Below are 27525 nucleotides of genomic sequence, written 5' to 3' on the forward strand. Positions count from 1 at the left end.
AGTGCACCGAGAGGGAAGATAGGGAAGTCTTACCAGATTTACAAGCAACACGCCGCTTCACATATTCCTCTCTCTGGACTGTGGTCATTTCTTCTCTATACTCCACCAACATGGATCTATTGTTCCCAAAAAGAGCAACATTTCCCACTGGGACTAGCCCTTAATGTGGACCTCTGGGACAAGATAGACTCCTTCAGGAATCAGCATGCTGGACGTTCCACCTCATCCCATGATCCAGTGCCTCTTACTGTCCTTGTGGTTGGTGAACAGTTGGCACCAAGTGACTGGCTCTATTGGCGATGGCAGACAGATGTGGCAGAAGCCCAAGCCGGTCGCTATCAGTCTTGAACAATCCTTTCTTCATGATACTTTCCCCCCAGGATTTCTCTGGGGGTCTGGGACGTCCGCCTTCCAGACTGAAGGATCCTGGGACCGGGATGGAAAGGGTGCATCCATCTGGGACCATTTCACCCAATCCAAGATGGACAATGTGGCCAGTGATAGCTACACTCACTGGGAAGAAGATGTACAGGCGCTTGAGTATCTGGGGGTGAAATCCTACTCGTTCTCCCTCTCATGGCCCAGACTGTTCCCTGATGGGGATGCTACAGGTCCACCCATTGAACTTGCTGTGGAGCACTACAACCGCCTCATAAATAGACTGGCGGAAAAGCAAATCGAGCCCATCGTTACCATCCATCATTGGGATCTGCCGCTGGTCCTGCAGGAGACGTATGGAGGATGGAAAAATGACACACTTATCGAATTGTTTGAGGACTACGCTGCCTTTTGCTTCCGCACATTCGGGGACCGTGTTAGGTACTGGCTAACAATGCATAACCCATACCTGGTGGCGGTGCAGGGCTATGGCATGGGGGTGCATGCCCCTGGAGAAACAGGGGGTGTTGCTGCCTCCCTTGTTGTGGCCCACAATTTGATCAGGGTAAGTCTGTCATCATTTGTGCTTTTCTGCAAATGAGCTCATGAAAATAGCTCTTTTGTTCTCTTACTTAGTCAGTAAAAGCACCAGTTTGTTGACGAATATTCTAATTTATTTGCTGTTTTCTTGTCAATAAACAGGACGTTTTATGAGACAATCTAGGTCTAAAGTCCAACATGTCGGTACATTGTGTGACAGGAAGTCATGGAGATATGCCTCAATAATAATCACTCATGTTATTGCCGTTTCGAGCGCTGCACAGCTGGTGCGTGTTGACACTCATATGAGAAAAAGATCATTAGCGCGTACCTGTTAGGTCGAGTCTATGATTACCACATCTGTTGCTCAGGTCATCATCAGTGGTGGTCCTAGCTTGAATGGCGCATTTGCAAAAAAAACCACATCCCTCCCCCAACCATCACAAACAACCTGCAGACATGCATGCACCAATGAAAAACACTTATATTTTCTCTCAAATATATTGAAATACGAAATAAAAATACTTACTGTACCATGGTTATCTTTTTGCAGGTACAGTGCATCTGTGATTATTCGCTATTTTGCGGTGATAGGTTTTCCCGCACAAACTTGTACTGCAATAAAAGCCAGGAAGAAAGAGTGTAAAAAATGTCCAAAGCATGGGATCGTTTTACACATACCACAAGAAGCTAAAGTACATTTTGCCCGTTGTACAACTGGTTTAAATTACACAATTGTGCTTCTGTGGTAAACATGGTTATGACTGACAACTGACGCCATCACTCTACACACAGTGGCTAATGCTACAGCCAGTTAACAACATGCCAACTTTACATCCACATTCGGTCACTCAACAGACCAGGCCACCGCCTTTTGAGTGTGGTCACGGAATGAAATAAACTCGTATCCCAAGGAACCACTGTATTTGTACTTCATTATTTATTTCGCATTACTGAAGAGGTTGTCTTTTTCTGTGATTTCCAGGCACATGCCAAAGCCTGGCACAACTATGATACCCACTACCGCCCAGTGCAGAAGGGTAAAGTGTCCATTGTTTTGGGCTCCCACTGGGTTGAACCTCAAAAAGGTCAATCCACAGCCAACAGAGTCCATCTTTGTCAACAGTCGATGGAAGCTGTTCTTGGTTGGTTCGGCAATCCCATTATAGGTGATGGAGATTATCCATCTTCTTTGAAAATCAAGTACGGTGGCCTCCTGCCCGTATTTTCTTCCGAGGAGAAGCTGTGGGTGAAGAACACGGCCGACTTCTTTGCTCTGTCCTTTGGGCCAAACAACCTCCGTCTGGGACGCAACCTGCCCCATTTTGGCCAGGCCGCGTCTCCAGATCTGAGGCGGATCCTGGGCTGGATTAAGATGGAGTATGGGGATTTGCCAATTCTGGTGGCTGAGGGTGGATGGTTCTCTGAAGCCAGTGTGGGAAGAGAGGACACAGTGGCCATTTACTTAATGAAGAGATTTATCAACCATGTATTACAAGGTAAGTAGTGAAACACATACTGTATATGGGAAAAAAATGTAGTGCGCTGATCGATCAGATGGTATTGTGATTGGTACAGAGTTTCTTAATTTTGGGAGATTTATAATTGGCTAATCCCTTAAAATAAAACCGATTTTCTCCACCGCCACACTGTCCTCTTCTGCTGAGATGACTAACAGCTTTTCATTTTTATTTGAGAAAACTACTTCATATGCAGTCAAAACAACCAGTTTGTATTATTTCATAGATTGGAACATTGGAAGTGTATGCTGTTGGTTATGAAAAAAATTGGGATCGGCAGGTCAGGCTTTTTAAAGATTGGGGATCGTGATCGGTCAGAAAATAGTGATCATTGCACGCCTAGTTGTTACTATTTGAGTTGTAAAATGTGTTTTTGTCCCTGCGTATAAAAAAAGATCTATACAAAACCAATTTATTATTATTTGTACTAGTAGTAGAAGTTAAGGACATTGCACCAATGTCGTACTACTACCATGGTGTAGCAGTGGTACGACTACTAATGATGCTTTTGGCAAACGTTTCCAGGGTTTTAATAGTCAATCAAATCGCTACTCCCTTGTTGTTCTTATAAATATCAGATTTTTAACTTGAGGTGTTGTGTTAAAGTTAAAATTATCTAGCCAGCCAGCCGTTCTCTAAACCGCTAATAATGCCACTTAATAATAGTCTTTAACTTTGCACTCCCATATGCCTTCTTAAACTACAACTGTTTATTGATTCTTTGCTAATCCGCTAATCAACATTTCACAATAAAGCTATCTTATCTGATATGCATGTAACACAATTTGCTAAATCAATTTTTTTTTTCCACAAGTCTATACCATTGGTCAATCTACACATGTGGGTGTTTTGTCTTTTTCTTTTTTTTACACATTATTGACCAATCAAAAGTGTCGAAAATGGCTTGCGCTCTTTGACAATGCAATGTCAATGACAGAGCAAACATGAAAAAAAAAGTATGTATATTATACATGCATAATAGACAACATTTACTATGTGTATTAAGGTTTTCATTTTTATATTTAAATTAAACAAATGAAATTATTTTAAATGTTATTACCGATAGTTTGTTTTTTTGTTATTTGATTTCTTGTGTATGTACTGTAATCCTATATATATATCGTATATATGAGAGATGGGCCACATAAAATCTTGCTGAGGGCAACTCACTGGCTATAGAGCCGGTTCTGCTCTCAACCACCTCACTTTTTTCAACATCCACACTTTTCACACTAACCCCCACCTCCGCCTTTCTTTTTTTTTTTTTCTTTTAATCCAAACAAAAGAAAGGCACATCTTGTTTCGAATGACCTCGCCGCTGGCCCCCAGGGCGTAGTATGGACACCTTAGTCTACTATGACTACACATGTAACTTCATCTTGTGCGTGCTGTGTTTTATCTTCCAGCTGTCCGGTTGGATGGGGTTCGGTTGCTAGGCTACACTGCATGGTCACTGGTCGACGGCTTTGAATGGAACTACAACTACTCAGTCCGCCGGGGCCTTTTCTATGTTGACTTCACTCATCCTAATCGAACCAGGATGCCCAAAACCAGTGCTCAGTACTACAGGCAGGTTATCGCTGACAATGGGTTCCCCCAGGTGGGATCATCCAAAGAGGTTAAAGGCTCTTTCCCCTGTGATTTTCATTGGGGTATTGCTGACTCCATCTTGCAGGTATCTGCATTCAGGTAAAATGGATCGAAAGAAATGTAATCACCCTCATCCATCTATTTTTTTCTCTCTCTCCCTTGTTAGGCTCGCTTTTACCCCTTCTCCCCCCAATTCACAGATCCCAATGTGTACAGTTGGAATTGGACAAGTGATGGGTCATTGCATGCAATCCCAGGAGTGAAGCTTCACACTAATCGTTCCCAGTGCACAGACTATCTGGCCATCCGTAGTCATCTTTACCTGTTTGCATCAACTGGGGCAACGCACTACCGCTTTGCTCTGAACTGGTCTCTGATTTTACCACATGGAGACCTTTCTAGTGTGAATGTGGAAGCACTAAGGTAAACATGCAGAAAAAAAAATCATACAATACTTGGGTCACAATTTCCTTTTCTAGTGTTGTTTTGGGGGTTTTTTTGTATTCAACAGGGTGACTGAAAATTAACTACCTATATTAAAATACTTGGTGATCACCAATCTAAGGTCGGGCCCAGGGTTCAAATCAAGGGTGTTGCGGCCTTCCTATGTAGACTTTGTATGTTTTATGTTTAGCCATATGCTGTTCATGCACATTTTGACATCCTGAGACCAAGGCGAAAACTTAACAATTGATCAACAGTGCATCGCTTCAAACAGAATGTTCTCTGAATTAAGTAGCCACTGATGTTAGATTGTCATCAGCAGGTTGTAACACAGTCACAATAAAGGCACACAAATGCAGTTCAGTGGAAAATTTCAAATTTATCAATTCCAGTAGGACCTTGACTTATTGGACAAATAGGGGGAGAGGTTACCCGTTGAAGTTGATTGTCTGATATATTGAAGTACATGTTTGGTGGGCTGAAAACCCAAAAGAATTGTTTTGTCCTGTTTTTGTGGCCTAAAATCCTGGTACAGTACAAAATTATCGTAAGTAAATATGAAAAAGCTTGAAACTGAAAAGATTTAAGGTTTATCCAAACTTACCGCATTGGTGTTTGGTGGAGTGATAAAGCTGGTTCCTTTCATGTTAGCGCACTTTCTTTTTTCACCTCTGTTAGAATTAGATGCCATTAGTGTAAGACTTGACAAAAAACAACCTCATACTGTACCAAAAATAGCATGTTCGAGAGACATGTACGTGTACAGTACAATATGAAGGGAGCTCGCTCAATTAAACAATGTTCATAGATATGAATAAGATAAGATAAGATAAGAATGCCTTTATTGATCCCACAGTGGGGAAATTTTCATTGTTACAGCAGCAAAGATATAGGTCACACAGGGACGGCGGCATAATGTAGCCATTAATGTATAACATTGACGGCAAACATTCGGGATCAAACCTATGTAAATATAAGCACTCACATGTGTATGTACACATGTGTATACACACCAACATACATCTACATAAAAAAGTATGAGGAACACTCATTTTGGCCTGTACATAGTACAGAGGAAAAATACTCTAAGTGACAGTGCTGCAGTGCTGTAGTGAAATGTAAGGAACAGCATTGGATAAAAATAAAACTAGACTAACAGTAGTGGGGAATGTTGAGTATTGCACGGTATTACAGTAGTGGGGAATATTGGGTATTGCACGATATGAGCTCAGGTGCAGGACTGCACGATTGCACTAATGTCCGCCAGTTTGTAGAGACTACACAATGTTCTTGTTAAAGAGTCTGACAGCAGCAGGCAAGAAGGAACGGCGGAATCTCTCCTTTGCACAGCGAGGGTGTAATAGTCTGTCACTGAAGGTGCTGTGGAGTGCTGTTAGGGTGCCCTGGGGGGGGTGGTCCGGGTTGCCCAGCATTGATGACAGCTTGGCCAACATAGGTAGATACCACATGCTCCTTCTGAGCTGCATGCCTACGGTGATGCTAAGATAATGTCACTACTTTCCATGACCTTTGATGGAACTATTGCCCCTACTAACACTGCTGCCACATATGACGATGCATTTCCATTGATGGGAAAGTCGGCACTGCCAACATGGCCGCCACGTCAGCACATCTGTTAGCCTGCTGTTAGCCTGCTCTAGTCTGTACTGTATCTGTGACAACAACAGCACAACACGGAAATACAGTACGTGTTGTACCAGTACCAACGTACCAGTTGTGTTTGTTTTTTGCATCACAGCGCCAGGAAACAACCAGTTTTAGAACTAGCAGGCAACGGGGCGTTGTCATTGGACCGAACACTATTTTCTCTCTGTTAATTCCGGAGTGCGTTGGTTCCTGGTCCGTTAAATCAAAGTTCTTCTGTACCTGTTGTGAATTTTCCTGTTTAGCTTCTTCTTAGTGAACAGCAATTTGTTCAAAAAGTACTGAAACATTCAACAGTTGGACCTGTGCGTATTAACCTGTGAGGTCAAATACAGTAAGTGTAGCTGTGAAGTTTATAGTGCGTTTTAGGTTCATCCCGAAATTTTACCCAGGAGTCGAATATCCCTCACTTTTTGTCAGTTGAGTATTATTTGTCTGTAACTTTCTTTCATGCAAAATACAAAATGAACAAGCTCTGTTCTGTATAACTTATGTTTAACAGGTACTACCGCTGTGTCCTCACCGAGCTGAAGAAACTGGACCTGGAGGCTCTCGTTATCCTCTATTACCCGACGCGCAAAGCTCCACATCTAGGCTTGCCTGGGACCCTGCACTCCTCTGGGGGTTGGCTCAACTACAGCACAGTGGAGGCCTTTCAGGAATATGCTGCACTATGCTACCAGGAGCTTGGCTCCTGGGTCCGTTTCTGGATCACGGTGAATGAGCCTAACAGACTGACAGATATTTACTCTGATCCGAATGAGCAACACCGGGCTGCCCATAACCTCCTCTTGGCTCATGCAAAAGCCTGGCGGCTCCATGAGCGGCAGTACTCTCATCAGCAGGAAGCTCTGGTGTCACTGGCGCTCCACGCTGACTGGGCTGAACCTGCAAACCCCTTCCTCCTAGAATCACATGCGGCGGCGGTAGAGAGATTCCTCATTTTTGAACTCGCCCGCTTCTTGGACCCGTTGCTGAGGAGTGGGGATGAAGAGAAGCACGGCCAAGGGGACTACCCACTAGAAATGAAGGCTTACCTGAACGAGAGAGTGCAACTTCTGGGCCAACACAGATCTCTTCTTCCTACTTTTACCAAAACTGAAAGGGAAGAGCTGAAAGGTGCCCTGAGTTTCATTGCGTTGAATCATTTCACCACCCGCCTGGTCTCTCCTTTGCCAAATAATGTACAGCAAAATCATCCCGGCAATCATGACTGTCTTATCCTCTCCGATCCCACCTGGCCCTCATCCGGTATGGGCCAAGCTCTCGTGCCTTGGGGGCTGCGAAAGATCCTGAGCTGGGTGACTGAGCGATATGGAGGAGCTCGGCCTATCATTATTACAGCAAGTGGGGTTGATGACCAGGCCCCTGTACAGGATACCATGAGACAACACTATCTAAAAAGCTACCTGCAGGAGGCTCTAAAAGGTCAGCCTTTTATTTTTCATACACTCTGCAGCGAACCCCCATTTTTCTATGGGGTTACACATGCATCAAAACAAAAGAGGATTAAACTGTGTATATTTAAACAATAACATTTTAAGTTAAACCAAATATTACCCAAGGTTAGCTGACAAAATGCTAACATCTAAAACAAAAGGCCAAAGACTGCCCATTGGAAAATAGCATATATGTTAGGGTAAATTAGGGATGTCCTAAATCTTGATCATCATTTTTTGGCACCCAAGACTGAATCCGAGTCTTTGGTTTTAATTACGTGCTGATACAGAGTTCCGATTTGATACCTATTGAATATCGAAATGCACTGAGGAAAAAAGCGCAAACATCCAAATAGTCTCAAATAATATATATACAGATAACATGCATGTACATATATGCATATTGTCTGTATGTACATTAAGCGACTATTCAACTGTGATGTCATTTTCAGTCGACAGACGTGACAAAATGGCCGCCCCCTGAGATGGCTAAAAACGGGTATATTTTGCTGCTAAATTTATATTCCACAAATGCAATATTAATCAGAATGCTGTGTTTTGACTAATAGAGGCCCAGACAATATATTTTTGTAAATAATTTTGGGGGGTTTAACTTTGTCTTTGATTACGGTGCATCTTTAGAGGCTGAGCTAAGTGCTGTCCAGCATGTTACGGCGCAATATGGTAGACCACTGAAGATGGACGACTCCGACCGTGTACTGTAAAACCCCTCCAATCGCTTCAAAATCCGATGTTATAGCAGGGGCACGAAATATGAGCAGCACTACAGTTAGTGGATGTTCACTGTATTGTTTTTAACAGTGATTCTCAGAGTATGGTATCCGAGCTCCTTGTAGTGGTATGCAAAAGAATCGCTGCTCAAGTACAGGTAAGTTGTATTTAAAGAGGGAAGTCAACCCAAACATATTATTTTTCTAGAATATGTTCACTAGTGGAAACAAGGCATTCTAATCAATATTGCGTTTGTGGAATATGGGTTAAGCAGCAAAATACACCCACTTTTAGCCATCTCAGGGGCGGCCATTTTGTCTCTTCTGTTGACTGAAAATGACATCACAGTTGGTCAGGGCTCAGGTAATGGCCAATCACAGCTCACCTGTTTTCTGAAGCTGAGCCATGATTGGTCGTTACCTGAGCCCTGATCAACTGTGATGTCATTTTCAGTCGACAGAAGTGACAAAATGGCTGCCCCCTGAGATGAAATAAAACCAGCAGATGTTGCTGCATCACTCATATTCCGCAAACGCAATATTAATCAGAATGCTGTGTTTCAACTAGTGGGCCTGCATAGAACATATTCTTAAAAAATATATGTTTGTGTTGACTTTTACTTTAAATATAATTTTTAGGAGTAAAAAAAGAAAACTCTTTCTTGTTTTCATATTCCTATAGTTTAATGTGGTCATGATGGTAGAGAGCTAAGTGTGTTTAGGGGGTACTTCGTGGTGGTAAAAAGTTTGAGAGACACTGATTTTATGAAACGTGTTTTCCACTCACAGAAGTAATGTTCACTTTCACTTCAGTGCAATGTACTGTAATATCTGTTCTTTGTTATTTGTGCATGTGAGGGCGGAGCCTGTGAGTAGCGAGTGACGTCATAGAGAGGGGACGAGCCAGGTTGGGGAAGTTGGGCTCGAGGAATCAGTTGGACTATAGAGCGCATGGGCGTGAGTTGTGGCCACCAGCAGCTATTGTGTGAATGTGTTCTATTTCGTTGCGTTCTGTTATTAAAATTGAACAGACTGCATCAGTGACTGTGTGCATCTTTGACCACGCTTAAGGGCTCTACAGTACTTTCAGCATGGATTAGAATGATGTTGACGCCCAGGCAAAGCTCGACAAGCAATATAGATTTTATGGCTATATTGCCGCCTCCTATAAACTCCCAAGGAACCATAAAGGTGATAAAAAGTGGGAGGGCAGAGAAACAATGGAGAAATGAATTAGATTAGTTTTCATACCTTGCACTTTATGGCCATTTGCTCGTCTACATTGCACCAGCAAACACTCGTGGATTTACATCACATCAAAAAGAAAAAACAGATGCAGGAGTAAATTGACGATAAAGGAATATTTCTGCTTCCCTTCATGTTTTTTCAGCACGCCAGTTGGATGGAGTCAACCTGCGGGGCTTCTATGTGTGGAAGCTGCAGGATGATCATGTTCCTCAGTATGGTCTTTTCAGCTCAACCCACCACCAATCCAAAGCAAAGGCCTCCATTGACTTCTACAGACAAATCATCACTCGGAGCGGTTTCCCCAAAGATGCCACATTGCACACGTGCCGCTCCGGTGAGGTCCGGCCAGTGTGTTTCTTTTGCGTGTGGGCGTCCAAGAACAAGGCGCTGATGGTCTTTGCCTGCTGCTTCATGCTCACAGCTGTCGTCTTTACTGCACTGGTCTTCTCCGCTGTCATCACCAGGAAAAAGTACATGAAGGGACAGAAGAGCGGAGTTAATGTTATGAGCAAGAGAAGAAGAGGAAGGATGCAGTAGTGAGCTCGTGTAGGCCTGCTGTGAAGCATAAAATACAGGACAAACTTATATTCAGTACATTGGTGGAGGGGCTTTAAAACTGACCCCGATGGGTACGCAAAATAACTGACGAATCGTTCATATGCAGGGGCATAATCCAATTTCCTGAGAGAATAAAGACATCTTTTAAAAGGCATAACATTCCAAGAAAAAAAGTTGTATTTTTAAAATTCACATTAAAGTACAACTTTCTTTGCTTGTCAAACCTTAATGTTAACATCACAATATTATCACTTAAGATAAGAAAAGTATGAATTTTCATCTCAACGAAATACATCTTTGTTCTTATTTTTCTGTAAAAAAAAAAAAAAAGAATTTATTATTGTTTAAAGAATTTATTATTGTTATTATTATTTACAACCCTTTTTTTTTTTTCGCAAAATCAGGCAACTTTTAAATTGCAATGGCATTTGGGGTTGAGTACACATGGTGTTGGTTATATTTAACTGACGTCAATATTATGATGATGTCCTTGTAAAAATGTAAGGGGTTCTAACCCCCAAAAAGTTGAGAATCCCTGCATTAATGTACACACAGATAGTAGAGCAAATAATTGCAATTACAGCAAGACTTGTTCAAATATTGAAATATACTCGCCAAATATCTCTTTTAAAAAATACTTCTCTCTTTTAAAAAAAATTCAGGATGGCTGCTCTAAAATCCAAGATGTGTGCCTCAGTTTTTTTCCCTTTAGAACTGAGAATACATTTATTTTGAGCTAAATGTACTGAAGTTGAATATAAAATGTGGCTTTGTGGGTATTTTGTTACAATTAGTGCATGTCTGTATATATTACGGTTCTTGACATACAGTATATAGACATATTTGGAGACTCGGGAGAGCAATGTTTTTATTTTATTTTTTACCATTGATTGATGTCACTTTGCAAATTTGTTAATATGAAAATGTTATTTTCAAAACCTTTTTTCTCAGTATGATTGATTATAACATACAATTCTAAGACCAAGATGGCATCCAAGGAGGCTGTCATTAACTTGAAGTAATCGTATCAAATCATGTTTTTGTCATGTAGGTGTACATGTTTTTAGTTTATCAATCCAAAGGTGCAATTGCAGTACATAATTTAGATGTCAACAAAGGCTTACAGATGCAGTAGGGTGAATGGCAGCACACAAACAGGGCACACTGGTGATATTGCTGCTGTTAACTCAACATGGGTTTCAGTCAGCTGATCCAGAAATACTTTAGTTGGACTTGTAGTTGTAATATAGTTTGGTTTAGTGCAACAGATGCTGTCTGACAGCCTCATATCCATTAGCTAGTAAGCCATAGTTGTTAGGTAGTCAAGATAGTTATTTAGCCACACCTGAATTGACTGGGTTTGCCAGTGTGGGAAAGCTGAGCCAAGGGTAACAGGACTTCAGTTAACCTGATGTTGTGCAGATCACACTGGACTAAATGACACTAGATGAATGATCTGGCTAGGTTGACTGATAATAATATCCAGTTGTATCCTACAGGAATGTGTCTTATTTGGATAAGGTGACAAAAATATAGCCCATCGGCCTTGTTCAAATGGCAGATACAAACTCCATGTTTTGTGAAAAGACAATCTGAATCGTGTAAATGTTGTCTTTGTCAAAAAGAAAGAACAGTCGAAGCCCTAACATCACCAACTTAAACATGATAGCTGACATGCCATGCTGACTACGAACATACCATATTTATGCATATCAAGGTGTGACAATGTCGCCCTCTAGCGGAAATAATACAAACAGCTCTTTTTTCCTTCTTTTTTGAAGGGTTGCAAACAACCCATGGAAATTAATGGGCGTTTGTTGGAATTGTAATATATAGAAAGACCTTAGGAGTTAATTACGAACTGGGATGAAGGCGAAACATTGAAAAGTTAAGGACTTCTTTACTCACAATAAACCAGAGGAATAACATGTATTCAAAAATAAGTAAAAGGTTCATAACAACTAATATTTCAAAAATTCAGTCGCTAAACTTTCTATGCATCAGGAAAGTTTCCAGAAACATCTACTCTAGAATTCAATGTTGACTTGTGCCCATGTTTCTTACATATCATTCGAATACACACAGAATTTAATCTCATGTATTTTATGAAGAAAATAACTGTTTAAATGCAATAATGTAATGAATGAATAATACAAAGTTTATGTACACCGGCACAAACTACAGTAATCAAAGCCCCCCCTTAAAAAATAAACAAAGCAAGAATGTTCTTTTACATTGCCAGAGTGTTATTTTGTCAATGTTTTGATGTGGTACCTATCATCACTATAAGGGATGTTTGAAATATTGTAATACTTTGGTTACCTTATTTAACTACCCAAAAAATACAAACACCACCACCAACATGAGATCCAGAACGTCTTGTACTGCATCTCGTCTACTTTTTAGGTTTGCCTATGTTGTACAGTATTTTTATGTTTGAATGTCTATGAGTTAAGGTATATTTTAAAATAAATAGTATAAAGCAGTGACTCCCAACCATTGTGCAGTGGCATATTAGAGTGATTTTTTTAAAATCAAATTTTCATTAGATTGTGCTCCAGCACACCCGCGACCCCGTGACCCTTGTGAGGATAAGCGGTATCGATAATGGATGGATGGTTGGATTTTGCCTGGGCTTGGGTCAACCCTAGGCTGATACAGATACTCAGCTACCTGAAAAACATACATTTAAAAAAAAATGCCGGATAAATTATTTACAATTGAATCAAGGTAAATCTTATTTGAATAGTAAATTAAGTTTAGTATTACTTTAATTAGTAGTTAGTTACAGTAGCAGGGTTGCAAGCTACAGGGTTTCAAATCAGCTTGTGCAAAGGTTAGAGTTTTTGCTCTAGCGTAAATGCTAGCTGTGTTAGCATTTATACTAGCTAGTCAAGAACAACTCGGCTGTATAATAACACATATACAATCAAACCCAGCATTTACTCGCGTGTGTTTGTGATCAATTAATAATGTGTATTTTCTGCTAATATGAGTAACAATGATGTAATGATTTGTGTGACACACTCCATTATGGCTGATAACATTGAGAAAAAAAAAAAATCAAAGAAGATGTCTATGTGATCAGACCAATTAGCTAATGTCATTGAGACATGCCACTTGTGATTGAAAGTTGGTTGAAGTTTGTAAACGGAAACGCAAACGGAAACCCGTTTAAAATGATAGGCGGACCGGCCTAGAGGTGATTATACTATTTGTTTCGGACGGACAAAAAGGCGGATAAATGGATGGCGGAAGGCGATAAACGGACCGGTAAATTTTAGTAGAATGCCCAGCTCTGATGATTCCAATTTGACTCAGTTTGTTTAACACTGATTTGCAGTTATTTATAACTCCTAGAGATATTTGTAACGCCAACTTGATTCTGATTAGTCATAAATTACATTTCAAGATTTTATTTCACCTCATTTTGTTTTGCCTATCTATGGATTGTAACTGAAATGATATTAAATCAGAATCAAATTTTAGAAGTTTGAACCAGAGTTACACATTGAATAAAATTAATTAGGCCAAACTGAATCAAAGACATCTGCAACACATATCAGTCCACCTGTTTAATATTAAGAAGGCTTGCCATTCAGGAATCACTTTTACTGCAGCTACATTTTGTCTCAGGTCATCTACACACAATTAGTGCCTGCTTCTGTATTTTTTATATGTATAATATACAATGTATTTTTCCTTACATGCATTTTAGATTAGGGACAACTTTGACAATCAGATGTAAAAAAGCAGTTTAATATGGCATATGGGAAAGCTAAATGTATATGTATTATCATTATTATTATTACACTAAAACAATAATACGTCACGCAGTAATTAACCAATGACAGGAGACGTTCAGGATGCCAGTGTGCGTCACATGGCTCGCTCTCAGCCAGACTTCATGCAGTTTGCCATTAAAATGTTTTCGTTGCTTCCAACCCTGCAAGTCTTACCCGTTTGACGGTAGCGCACACATACACATAGAGAGACACGGTTTAACGAATTAAAACGCCACGCGGATAAACGGAGCGTCAGCCCGGTGCGCTGCAGGAGCACGACGTAGCAGCGGTTACTTTGGAGGCTGTTCCCTACAAAGCTGTGTGTTCCTGTGGGCACGACAAGCAAGCTAACGTTCGTTCGTCAGGCCCGGACAGACAGCGGCGAGGAGGCCCCAAACCGCACTGGGAAACCGGGTGGGAAACCATGGCTAACATCGCAGTTCAGAGGATAAAACGGGAATTCAAGGAGGTGCTCAAAAGCGAAGAGGTCAGTCGACGCGTTTGCCCGTTTGATTCTGCTGGCTTTTCTTTGTCTTGACCGCCTATGATAGGAAGAACGCCACTGACGCGTCGCTGGCTCAGCTGTCAGCTAACCTCCGGATAGCTAGCTCGAGCTAACTTGCGAGCCGCTGTTCTGCTTCACTAAAGTACCCCTTAGCCGCTGTTCTTGACCTCATGTGGACAGCTCTGCGACTCACTCTGTTGTAAAACCCAACTAAGCACGTTTCAAGAGGTAAATTAAACCCTGCTTTACACGGCGTACCTGAGCTAGCACTATCACCGTAAGGTAACTGCTAGCTCAGTTAGCCATCAAAGATAGTTCGATAAAGTCCTGTGTCATCGACTCAGTCACGGTTTATTCTGATTTGCAGTTTATTTGTTCTCCGAATGTTCTCTGGGTTCTCAACAAGTTGGGAGTGTAAGAGTTGAAATAGTTGTTGCTCGTGGTGTGGGGTGTCATTTTTATGCTGCATAGGCAGGTTTATGTTTTGACAGCAAGCTCAATTAACGCTTTCAAGCCTGTCTGTCTTGCTCACTGCTTCTTTGCTTCTTCACCGTTTCAGACGAGCAGAAACCAGATTAAGGTGGATCTGGTGGACGAGAACTTCACAGAACTTAAAGGAGAGATAGCGGGGCCACCTGACACACCGTATGAAGGTGAGCGGCCTCTGGAGACTTCATGGAGACTGCTTCCATTCTAACCAGCCATTAACTTTATTCTTCAGCAGGCCTTGCAAAATATCACTGCACTTCAAAGTGACCCTGTATTATCAATAAAACATCCTGATCCTTACAATTCCCTCAATGTTAGAACAACAAAGCATTTAGGTGGTCACTGTACAAGCCTCAAAATTCGATTAGTGAGGGGATCAAAACAATCACTGAATTTGCGCTTGTACTCAAATTCATATTTGACTTTGAGTGTAGCAAATGGGCTGAAGTCATAATAGGTATTCATAGGTGCACAGTAGTGCTGCCACAAACGATTATTTTGGTAGTCGACTAATCACCAACAGTAGTCGCGATTAGTTGACTAATCGGATCATATGTAAACATTGCGGAGTGTCGCAGCTGCTTTTATATAACCATAATTAGTTTACAGCTTGATTCTTTATGTATGTACAAATTAATGAGATGATGCGATATTCAACTCTGATTAAACTGTGCAGCTTTTACCAGCAGTTCTGAGATGTTCATAAATGATGGTGCAGCTTAAATTGAAGTTAATATTGTGGCTTTAAGAGTTTTGGCGGCAATTGTTTAGTGCATTTTAAAATGAATTAAAATGAAACCAAAACTATACACTATGCAGAGTTGAACTAATCCTATGAAACTATAAATACAAAAAGAAATACTTGTAAACAAATTTCACTCTTCTTTGGCACCAAGCATTTTTTCTTTGTAGGTAGTGAAATCAGAAGAGTACATTAGGAAAAAGCACCGTGCTAAAGAAAACTCAAATAAACACTTGTATTGGTTTTGAATTTTGTTTTCATTTAACCTTTATCCCAAACGTTTTGTCTTTCTTCACTAATAAATATGGGTAATTTAATAGTAGTAAATTGGTCTGCACAATCAATGCAACAGGGAAAAAAATCTTTAACTATTAGGAGGAACATATTTTTTCATTTTTTTTGTTAGTGCTATAATATAGTATATTGCAACAAACTTAATTATGTGTTTTATTGTTATGTGATGCCAATGAGGGCTTGTGGCAAATATGTCATGTTTTGTTACTTAGAGTACTGGAATTTCTCAGCGAGAGATCTTTCTGCTTCAATGTCAAATACGGCATATGCACACTGTTGTGGTTGTTAAAAACGCAAGTTCGCTGACTAATGCCTCCTTAATTCATATTAGACGCTACAATATGTTAGCGTAGCAAAAAGGACATTGTGTCCGTGGACATCGGTGTGTGTGTGTACTACAGCTAGCTTTCCGACCCGACTGAACGTCAGAAATGAAAAACGGCATCAGCCACAACGTGCTTCCTTTTTCGATTATCGAGAATCCCCGTCGTGCTGCCATGAAAGGGAGGTTTGCATCGTTAGTATTTGTGGGTGAAATGTGCCGTAACGTTAGGTCTCTGTTGTCAACACCAGGTAGCCATACACCCCGCGTCACTACCCACAATGCTTCTGTGAAGATCACGAAGACCCGGATGACCGCGACTGCGCATGTGTGCCCTTGATAGGCAACCAGCCAGCAGGGAAAAGCGCGAGACGAGGCTGTTTCAAGAGAAAAGCAATGCGCCAAATAAAGAAATATTAGGGATAGACCGATATGGGTTTTCCAGGGCCGATACCGATTATTAGTAGTCCAGGAGGCCGATAATTGAAGCCGATATTAATATGCATAAAAAAAGAAAAAAATTGCCATATAATGAAAACTCCAGCTTTTGACTGTTTATATTACATTAATCACATGTTTATTAAAAAGCTTTTGTGATTTGCGATGTTGGAGTTTTTTTGTATCTTAGAAAATGGACAACTTAGTTTTAAAATTCTAACAAAATGTACAGGGGGCTCCCAAGCTCAGCAGCATGTCTTATAAAGTTAAGGCCCTGATACACCAAACCGACGTCGGAGGTCGTTAAGCATCGTTGCGTCTTTAAGCGGCGTCTGATTGGTGTAGTGGCCACCGTTGTAGTGTCGTAACCAGTCTGTAAGCATCTTGGGGGCGTTTACGTATGTTGAATCGGCGTCGGCAGTCGTGACATTTGGTCACTCTGATTGGCTGTTAGCTAGCAAATCAACGCTCGGAGTACCAACATGAAGTGACAAAGGCGGAAAAATAGTGAGCACGCCTCCGCTGCCTTAATCTTCTTACAAGTACAAGAGCGTGGGTTGACTACGTAAGTATTTCACAATACTGTGTCAAGAACGTGATGGTGTACTTCGCGTGGGAGTTCATCGTGAGCGAAGAATAGAGCCGAATGAATTGTTTACGTTTTTATAATCCGCCGCCAGCCAACAGCTTTCCAGTTGGAGTTTTCTAACCATGAGAAATGGTGACTACCGCCGCTGATGGTATGGAAGGGTATTACATCTTATGCATGCGCAGAAGGTACTTTAATGGTCTGTCGTTTGCGGTGTATTCCTCCAGCGTGACGTGCCGACAGCCGGCCGGACGCCACAGGGGGTAAGCGTCTGTCCCTGTTGGCCAGTGTGTTTGGTGTATCAGGGCCTTTAAATGAAAAGACACAATTAAATACAGTATCTCCTTTAAGTTTACAATAGTAATAGTTTCCCCCAAATTCAATATACTGTAATACAAATGTTCATCTTTCACGTATCACTTATTATCATTGTTTTAAAGTTAAAAAACAAAAAATCCTCAACGCAACAACGGGCGACTGGCGAAATGAACATCTCATCAACGCGACTGTCTTCTCTCCATTTCTTTTTGTGGGTGTTCCTTTATTGTTGCGTATCTCATATGCAGCTGCCGTCTTCATCATCCTGGCTTTCTGTGGCAGTGTGTCGTGACACAAGCACAGCCATTACTGACTTTCACTCGCAGTGCTTTACTATGAATTTCTGTATCAGCTTTAATGTGGCTTACAAACACAGACACATACACTCACATGCCTCCACTCACTTCTTCTTCCCTATAAATTTTTATCAGCAACCTTATTTCAAGTGGTTCAGCCTTTCTCTGCAGCCATGGGGTTGACGCAGCAACTTAATGGCTAGTTGGGAGTTATCCTGCGAGCTAACTACTAGCGGGGGGTAGGCAACTTTATTTGTATAGCACATTTAATCCACAAGGTAACTTGATGTGTTTTGCACGGAATTAAAATTGCTCTAAATTCAAGTGTTTCACACTTAAGGCATGTGTACAGTGACTGATAGTGAGCAGAGCTGCTGCTTCACTTGTGTTTCTATAACGTTAATGGGCTCATAGTATTGTTACAAGTAGTTGTGAGTTGTAGAAGAGATACTGTATTACAATTTTGGCAACGTCTGTCGCCTTAACTTGCCTTCGCTCACTGGGCCTTTTGCAATATTTTCTCCTCTTACAGTGCGTGCGTGAGTCTTGAAAGTCAGTGCTCTTGCTCAACTCTCTCGAAGCAACAAGCAGCTTTGACTGCTGATTGGCTGTTACCCTCGAGCAACCAATCAGATGGTGCTGTGGGCGGGTCAATGCCGGACACAGTCACAGCCTCAGCAGAGACGTGCGCTGCGGCCATGAGAGCCAAAATAACTGGGTTTTTAATTGGTCGCATAGCGGCCACCAAATTAATAAAAAAAAAGGCCAATGCCGATCGCCAAAATGCCAAATATCGGCCCCGATAATCGGTCTATCTCTAATACATATATAAATAAACGACTTGTTGACAACTTAAATTAATTGTCGACAATTTAGATCGTCGACGTCGTCGTGATTAGTCGACTAATCTTGGCAGCCCTAGTGCAAAGCATTTTTAAAGTAAACAGGTGTTGTAATTTCTTGTGGAAGTGCTTGCATTATGTTTTCACGGTCTGAAAATTGGTTACTTTTTGAGAACATGCCACTCGATACCACGAGGTGAGAAGCCTCTGGAGACTTCGCTGCTAGCATCAGTTTTGCTTCCATTCCAGCCATTAACTTCATTCCAAAGTGACCCTGTTTGTTTGATAAAACCCTCTTGATGTCTACAATACTAAACCCATACCACTTTTTACAAAGCTTCAGCTGTTAACAAAATGTGTGTAAAATGCCAAATGACATTTTCTCGCTCTGCATACACATATCACCTTTGATTTTGTAGCCCACCTTGGTTGACACTACAGTGTCTCAAATTAGGTCATATCTCACAGATACTTTTTAAATACAGTAGGACCTTGACTTTATTTAATTCATTCTGTGAACGAGTTTGTATCTTAATTTACTCATATGTAAAATTTTCGACCGTTGTTAGGGTAAGTGATATAGATAATGGATGGATGGATTTTTGCCATTGAAATTTACTCGAATGTAAAGTTTTCGCCATTGAAATTACAACATACAACACAATGTGAACAAATGAACTGGTTTTGCAAAGGATTAATTCTGTTCATGGAACCGACTAATCAACTTTACCACTGCCCTATGACAGTTATAGCTTGAAATCGATTTGATTGCCAATCACGTGCTTCAAGATTAAAATGGATGCCTCACCAAAATCAACAGGTGGTTTCGCAGCAAACAGCCAACACCGCCTCAAGCGTGTGGAATGTTACACTAAAAAACGAGACCAGAAGCAGAGTCACTTGCAAAATGTGCAAGTTTCTTCTTAAATATAATAAATACAGGACAAAAGGAATTTGGTCAGTTGATGAACATGCTAAATCCTCACATCATCCATCAGCGCTTTGACCAAACGCACTCCTGTAACAATGTCAAGTCAGACAATTACGACAAAATAAAGACAAGCAGTGGTTGATTAATAAACACTTTACTGTGAAAATTATCAGTTAATGTCACCAACAACTAGTGTTTCGCTCAAGCCTTTATCGTGTAGACAAGTGTTTCTCAACTAGGGGTATGCAAGCATGTTGCACAGGGTACGTGGAAACATTTAATAATTTATTTCCAGTGGTGCACCGATCCCAATTTTCTCCCCGATCACTGATCCGCGATCTTTAAAAAGCCCGCCGATCGCCGATTTTTGCTTATACCGATTATTTTTCTTTTCATAACCAACAGCATACACCTACAGTATCTCAATGTTGCTTTATTGTAAAACACAAACAAAACCTGCGAAACGGTACAAACGGGTTATATTGACTGCACATGTAGTGGTTCATTCAAATAAAAATGAAAATCCTATTGGTCATCTCACAGCAGAAGATGAGAAAGGCTGACATTTTCACACCTCTGTGGTGGGAGATGAGATCCAAGTAGGGGTTGGGCGATCAGTGATGGCCCAAAATGAAGAAAATTGGCGCCCATCCAGATTCTGGCCGATCGATCGGTGCGCCCCTATTTATTTTCAAGATAAGTAAATATTGTGAGTCATTTCATCAGTCTGTCAATAAAATGGTACGTGTACGCAGAAGCTTGGCTGGTAGCTGAGCAAGCTTGGCTTTGAGCTAATACTTAAAACACTACCACACTCAATCTAACTGAAATAAACATTGTGTTGGGAAAGTATTAGAACATTTTGACCTTTTGCCACATTTATTTATATTTACAGTATATAGCGCATTTTATAACAGCTGTAACAAAGCGCTTTACATTACAATACAGTAACAAAATAGCAATAATCTAACAAGAGAAAGCAACAAATTAAAACGCAAAATACAATATACACTTGCTTCACAGAACAAATAAGGATAGACAACCTTTATGAACAATAGCACTTGTGTATATTTTAAATTGCTTAATACATCTTCTGCAAAACAACAATATTCTACGGCAATATGTAGCAATGAAAAACTTAAAATTATGTCTCGACTTAATTGATTTTTGGCAATGTTTATGTCATTTAAATGTCTACAGAGTGGAGGAAAAAAAAGTCTTGTTTGTTTTAAGGTGATTTGTGTGACTGTGTATTAGTGTCACCGAGCGGGGAAAAAAAAAAGATGTCATCATGATGTCTCTTGAAGTCGTCATGTCAACACCCATTCTCATACATTGGCCAACGTGTTCAGAATAAAGTTGAATAACTAAACTTCAACTTGCTGAAAAGTGCATTTTCCCACTCATTCATCACTGTGATATGTAGACTTGTGACTTCATGTTTGGGTGTATCCTCGCGTCACACTAATACGCCGTCGTAGATTGGAGTTCATTTGTGCCTCATGTGTCACTCTGGAATATACAGGCATGTAATTCCTGGACTGTCCTTAACACAGACGGTAGGAGAAATACAGCAGCGTCCAGCACTGTTATTACATACAATTGTAGTGACAACGAATTCAGCCATGATCTTTTGACAAGACAGTTTCTGAAATTGTCCTACACGTCGCAAATGTAGTCATGATGCGGACTACAAGCGTGTAAACTGTGTTAACTATGTGAACATACTGGCTGTCACGTTTAACTTGTTCGCCTAAAGTACAGTGCGTGTGTGTGTGTTGGTATTTGTTTGATCAACTCGGCGAGGATTTTCTGAGTGTGTGTGTTTACTTAGCTTTTGTTTAGCGTGCTTGGGCATTCGCAAAGATTTCCTCGTAATCCATGTGGCTCGTGGTGGAACAGATTGCTCTTCACTGTGACCGTTTTGGCACATCAACAATGTTATTCCCACCGACGTCGGTCTTGTCAACCCCAAACCATTTACAGACTAGGGGCGTGGACTTGCGCCTTGTTATGAATTTACCCGCTGGACACTCCTCCATATTTGAAACACATTTGCTCGGCTTCCAGCAGATAGGAAAACGGGCAGGATACCGGAAATTTGTTTGTCTTAATATTTTTTTAAGTTTAAAAATTTTTTTAGTTTGGTACCCTGCATACAATAAATGATCGTTTCAACAATCGTGAATTCAATTATTACCAACATAATTGTAATTGTTTTTTTTTGTTTTTGTTTTTTTATTTTTATAATTGAGCAGCCCTAAGTTTATGTACCTTTAAGTGGCGTGACGTCAGGAACTTGGCCAGTTAGTCTGCGTTTGATCGTCTGGGTGTGAGTTGGCCCAATGTAGCTCCTTGCGGGTTTAGTCATTTTATATTTGTCAGGTTAACTGTTTGTCCCGTTTGGTAGAAATATCATCTGTAAAATTCCAATGCGTCATCACAAATTTGAATGGATATATCAACTGTGACAGATAGATGAACCCACACTTTAAGAGATGCTAACAAGCACCTACTGCCTGATCTCGCTCTCTCTCCCTCTCTCTCTCTCTCTCTCTCCCTCTCTCTCTCTATTGATGATTGAAGAATGTCCCTTTTATCTGTTAATGATCTTTGATCCTTTCTTTCAGGGGGTAGATACCAACTAGAAATTAAAATTCCAGAGACTTATCCTTTCAATCCTCCTAAGGTAGATTGGTGTTTTATTATGTAATGGTTCCTTACTAAATAATTGCTAAATTAAAACATGATCTGTAACTGTGCATTTTTCTTTCTTTCCATCATGCAGGTACGGTTTATCACAAAGATCTGGCATCCCAACATCAGTTCAGTCACAGGTGCAATATGTTTGGACATTCTCAAAGACCAGTGGTGAGTCTGTTTTCTCAGCAATGTGGCATATTGCCTACACCAGGCATGGAAATCTGACCACTCTGTCATATCCAGACAGTAGACTGTTTTTGTCAGCACCTGGCATATTGTAAAAGTAACCATTTATGTCGCCAGCATTATGCTTGTACTTGTCTGCATTACTTGTCATATCTTAATTTCAATTTAATTTGAAGAATGTCATAGTGGCTGCTGCTGCGATTTTTATGCATGCAACTGTTATAAAAGTTTGGACACCACAAAGAAAGCCATAACTGTACTAGCCTTTTTCAGTAATGCAAGGTGATACCTCAGTGAATTTGCTCTTGTACCATAATTTCCAAACACACCTGATTAAAAACCACAACAGCTAAATTTTGCCATAAAAGCAAATTTATACGTACATTGGCTGCTTCGTATTAACCCATTAAGGCCTAAAGCGCCTTTCTCAACAGCTCCCCAAAACCTAAGGTCGCCTTTGGAATTACCCTTGAAAACCTGAAGTTCTCCCAGAAATTCAACACTTACAAAATGATTAACATCTCAGCCCCTGTAGCAGACAGAAAAATAATTCCAAAAGAATTAAAAAGCTTAGACATGTGGCTTTCACACAGGCGGAATTTATTATTATTTACTGTTTCAATCAAACATGTAAAAATAACGTGTCAGTGCAAGAGAAACACTATTTTCATTTAAAAAAAAAATTGAGTGGTAATTACAATCCTCTATTCTGTTACAGAGACGTCAATATTGTAATTGTCTACAAACCATTTCATATCACGTTCGACTGGTTCCACTGGTCGTGCACGTCTATATATCACTGCCGTTACTTACTTTAATCAGAGCTCCCGGCGATCCACGGCGTCCGCTATTAGCCTACCTACGGCTCGAAAAAATTCCACGACATCCTCCGCGGTCTCGTGACACCGTCACGTGTATATTCTGATGCATTAAGTTGGCTAAGGGACGGAGAATTGGATTAGAAAAGGACGGTGACGTATCCACTCCCCCGGTTTGAAAGGTAGAAAGACGCAACAGCGCTCCCGGCTCTAGTGGTAGAAATGCGGTTATGCGCTCCCAGGCTTAATGGGTTAACAGCCGCGGGTTTAACATGGGATATTTGCAAAGAAAAAGGTCAAGCAGATGGATTAAAAAAAAAAAAACCCTTTTACCCTAACGTTTGAAAAAAATATAAATTCCTGGGATTGAATGGCTAGACTGTGCAAAGACAAGTATATTCATCAATGGCAGTGAATGAGTTAAACACCGGTAGACACTACCCTACCCGAAAAAAACCCCAATGCCAAACACAGCTAGTTAGACAGTAATGTCACACGAGGCAAATTCACCGACTAGCTTGACTACATATTGGGGAGACGCAGGGGATGCACGGACTTGTAGGTCCGTGAAGGGTTGCTCCAGGCTAGGTCTTGGTGTCCTGCCGTCCGTAGCCAGCGATGGTCAGAGTTGTTCGCCAAATAAACAGAGAGACGGGCGTCGCACTTGCAAAGATGGCTGTATTTATGGCACTCGTTCCTTTTGCTCATTAAAGTCAACTCAAGATGCTTATTTTTTGCACTCAATTGCTCCTAACAACATACAATCATCCCCACTGTTCTCTTCAGGTAGCCTGCTCTGTCCCCACACTTGTGTAATCCAACCGCAAATGGCTGATGAATAGTCAGTTTGTGAGGGTGGAATTGGACAGTTTAATTTCTTCACTGTGACATGTTAGGTCATTTAATTGGTCAGAGTTGACGAGACTTTGGGTAAATATATTGGCGACATGAAGCTAGTCAGTAAAAATTCATAAATAAACTGTGTCACATTAAAAGCCGCAGTGTTCAAAGAGTGGTTAAAAAAGTACAGGCTTATAGTCTGGAAAATACAGTACCTCTATTTGCATATTTTAGGATTTATTTTTAAGGTTTGGAAAATGCTTAAATTTTGACTTCTCTGAATGGAACTATACTTTCAGTTACACCATTTTCTTATAAGGAGGAGCGATGTAAGCATAAATGTGTGAAAATGTGGTCTCATTTTATATTCTAGTCATCTACGACAGCTTTAATGCGCCAGGAAATTTAAGTAAAGTGAACTTGGGAAAAAAAAAAGCAATCGTGACAGAAAAGATAAAAAGCATCTCTGTTTGTAAGCTTTTTTATTTTTGTTTTTATATTTAAAAAAAATGAAAATGAAAACCAAGCCATTATCCATACACGTTTGTGGTCTGAATAACACAAAAAACAAAACTTTGATTCAGGCTTTTCGTTGGACATGGACTGTTAAGTAAATTATCTAAAAAATGAGCTGTATTTGTATCTTTCAGGGCGGCGGCCATGACGCTGAGGACAGTCCTCTTGTCACTACAAGCTTTATTGGCAGCTGCAGAGCCAGATGATCCACAGGATGCAGTGGTAGCCAATCAGGTCAGCAGTTATGCATGTTTCCACAGTTTGGTTGCCCTTTCATGAATATGACATACTGTAAGTCAGGGGTGTCAAAGTCAAATGGACAGAGGGCCAAATAAACATTTTTACTAGAAGCCGAGGGCCGGACTGATAGAATGTTCGTTGAAATTTTTAAAAATGTCCAGATTGGATTGGGTCCATCGCGCCTGCTGCTGATGTCACGCTTTAGATTTCTGTATATGTATTTCTTTGCCTCTCTGTTTTTCACCCCCCTGGCTGTTGTGCTTTTATGTTCGGAGTTACTAAATAAAAAATAAAATAAAGTACATTACTGCTACTTTTGCGAGGCAGCTCGTACGTCACTTCCGCTTATGACCAGAGAACACGCGGCTGCCCGTCTTCAGATCAGCGGAACGTTTGCGTTCCTCCTACCAAACTGGAAACAATTTTGTGGTTGACTTGGGCTGCAAGATTGTATGAACTGTACATAATGTGAAGTAAAACGGAGAGGATCATATGATTGGTATGACGTCTCCAGCTGACTCTATTTTCGAGTGGCAAGGTATGAATGTGGGTGCTCTTGTCAGAAAACACAGGCCCGTATTCCACTTGACACGTCTATTTATTGTGGTCTGCAACAACACAGACAAAGAATAACCTAGCAACATCATCCAATGCATATCCATTTGTTACTAATATGCCTAAACATTACAGTTCCCCGTATTAAGCAATTAAACAGCCTAACAATACATACAATACACATACACATGTTTCATCACTAGAACAGTTAGCATACTAGCCGAAATAACTAACTAGTGTTCATCGTGACATTACTCACGAGAACATATCTAGGCTATTATGTACAGCAGTTACCTGACACGAACTTAAATGATTGAGCTCACCTTTTAGCATTTACACACAACAACAAACAAGCAATCTGCAACTACTGAGTTTGCTGGCACAAACAAACTATGAGCTGTGTCGAAGGAGGAAAAAGAAAAAAAAAAAGTCACTCGCTATCAACACTTAGCACTCGAGGAGCGTTCAATGCCTGCTCACAGTGTGGGACATCTCAGCACTGCGTAGAAACTCAATGAATTTATTAAATGCCAACAATTACTAATATTAAAACAACGTGAGCTTTCTAACATGAAGTATTTCTTAATAAAGCGTGTTTTACTCCAAATAATATTTCACCACAATTATATTCTGAAAGCTGCAAAACAGTGACGTGAAGTCTTCAGTCGGCACGTAGACGATCGAAGGACGGACCTCGCAAAAGTAGCGGTAATGTTCGTTATTTTATCTTATATTTAGCAAACACAGCAGCCAGCGGGTGGCAAACATAGATGCAAAGAAATATATTACAGAAATAGTGTAACGAATTGAGTTATCTGTGTTGTGGTCGAATTGTGTGTTTTTGCCGGGTTGTGTTGTTTCCGAGGTTAGTGATTGCATCGCGCGGCTCGCTGGGTGGGAGGGCATGCGAGCGAGAGTAGCGGAGGATGAAGAGGAGAGCCGTTGCTCTTTTTTGACTGAACGGTTGTCGTACTGTTTTGGCATCGGCTGCGTCCCACAGTAGCCGGTTGGACTAATCAAAACGTGATAATTAAACTACGTCTGTGTTCTTGGAAGACGCTACAATATATTTTAAAGCGTGCGCGTCATCAGCAGGCGCAAAGGACCCGATCACATCTGCTACCCACACCGGCTCGCTGCGGGCCGGATCTAATAATAAAGCAATATCATCCCAGGGGCCGTAGAAAACCTCGCGGGCCGGATGTGGCCCGCGGGCCTTGACTTTGACATATGTGCTGGAAGTAATTTTAAGGGGGTGACATGGAACAAAATATTGGATTGGACACACTTTGGCTACAGACATCTCTAGTTTGCCATGGGAATATTTGCAGAAATCTTGCGATGTTCAGTTACTTCAGTTTATGAGACAATTTTAGCCAGATACTGACTGAGATTGAGTTGGGGTGATTGTTGAAGACATTTTGAAGTGTGGCAAGTAAAAATGCAAGAAAAAGGAAGGAAAGTCAATGTAGCCAGTGAGCTGCAGCGTCAAGTATTGTTGAGCTTGAAGGAGAAATGTACCAACCGTGTTGATATTCCACAGTCAGTCATTTAATTCAGTTTTAGCGGATGATGATGATAACATAACATTCAGCGCTTTTTTGAATACTCAGACACTTTACAAAATAAAGGACTAAATGACGACAAAAACAGAGACAACACGAACTAAAGATACAATGAAGTAGATGCTGTCTGAGTTGGCATGCATCATTGTCCACTTGCACTGGGTTAGGTTAAGTTTTGAGTTCTTTTTTTTTTTTTTACTAACGAGCACCATTCTGCCTGTAAATTTTCCAATGGTCTCGAAATTGCCCAACATGTCACAGTCTGAGGTTGCGTTCATACTGAATCTTCTTGTCCGTCATGGTTTACATGGAGCATTGTAGCCCAAATGGAATGAAACCGACGGACCAAACTGGGTGAAAATGCTATTTACATGTGATGTGATTCAGTCCGATCTGCCGTTTACTTGCGCAACCAAATTAACCCATTGAAGCCTAAAG

The 27525-nt window shown here is 40.7% G+C and overlaps 2 protein-coding genes and 1 long non-coding RNA gene across 5 annotated transcripts in view; 2 read left to right on the forward strand and 1 right to left on the reverse strand.

Moving 5' to 3' along the window:
* klb (klotho beta) lies at positions 1-12340 on the forward strand. 2 transcript variants are annotated; one of them, XM_086018213.1, is made up of 6 exons: positions 1-943; positions 1904-2417; positions 3845-4113; positions 4195-4451; positions 6640-7565; positions 9698-12340. In XM_086018213.1, the coding sequence occupies exons 1-6, from the start codon at positions 206-208 to the stop codon at positions 10090-10092; spliced, it is 3099 nt and encodes a 1032-aa protein (XP_085874339.1). In that variant the 5' UTR covers positions 1-205; the 3' UTR covers positions 10093-12340. The 2 variants fall into 2 exon arrangements, 1 of the variants encoding a protein (XP_085874339.1); XR_015083759.1 differs by lacking the exons at positions 1-943; positions 1904-2417; positions 3845-4113; positions 4195-4451; positions 9698-12340 and adding an exon at positions 6222-6552 and having other exon boundaries at positions 6640-6779.
* LOC147151819 (uncharacterized) lies at positions 9546-21629 on the reverse strand. 2 transcript variants are annotated; one of them, XR_015083772.1, is made up of 2 exons: positions 20239-21629; positions 9546-10006 (listed from the first exon to the last, which is right to left on the reverse strand). It is a non-coding gene; the product is annotated as an uncharacterized LOC147151819 (long non-coding RNA). The 2 variants fall into 2 exon arrangements; XR_015083771.1 differs by having other exon boundaries at positions 9546-19604.
* LOC147151820 (ubiquitin-conjugating enzyme E2 K) overlaps positions 13977-27525 on the forward strand; it is a 17202-nt gene continuing 3653 nt past the window's right edge. Inside the window, exons 1-5 of the mRNA XM_086018238.1 lie at positions 13977-14385; positions 14963-15056; positions 22295-22353; positions 22453-22535; positions 24862-24961. Of these exons, the coding sequence (XP_085874364.1) occupies positions 14323-14385; positions 14963-15056; positions 22295-22353; positions 22453-22535; positions 24862-24961 (399 nt within the window). The 5' untranslated portion in view covers positions 13977-14322. The remainder of the gene's footprint in view (positions 14386-14962; positions 15057-22294; positions 22354-22452; positions 22536-24861; positions 24962-27525) is intronic.

The sequence above is a fragment of the Filicampus tigris genome, chromosome 2 (assembly GCF_054856515.1).
Source record: "Filicampus tigris isolate MCC_2025a chromosome 2, RoL_Ftig_1.0, whole genome shotgun sequence".
Classification (NCBI taxonomy): Eukaryota; Metazoa; Chordata; class Actinopteri; order Syngnathiformes; family Syngnathidae; genus Filicampus; species Filicampus tigris.

Excerpts from the sequence above, each read along its gene's own strand:
- klb (XM_086018213.1), top strand. The coding sequence starts at position 206 with ATGCTGGACGTTCCACCTCATCCCATGATCCAGTGCCTCTTACTGTCC. Across the intron at positions 4,452-6,639 it reads GTGAATGTGGAAGCACTAAG|GTACTACCGCTGTGTCCTCA; the intron begins GTAAACATGCAG and ends TATGTTTAACAG. Across the intron at positions 7,566-9,697 it reads CCTGCAGGAGGCTCTAAAAG|CACGCCAGTTGGATGGAGTC; the intron begins GTCAGCCTTTTA and ends ATGTTTTTTCAG.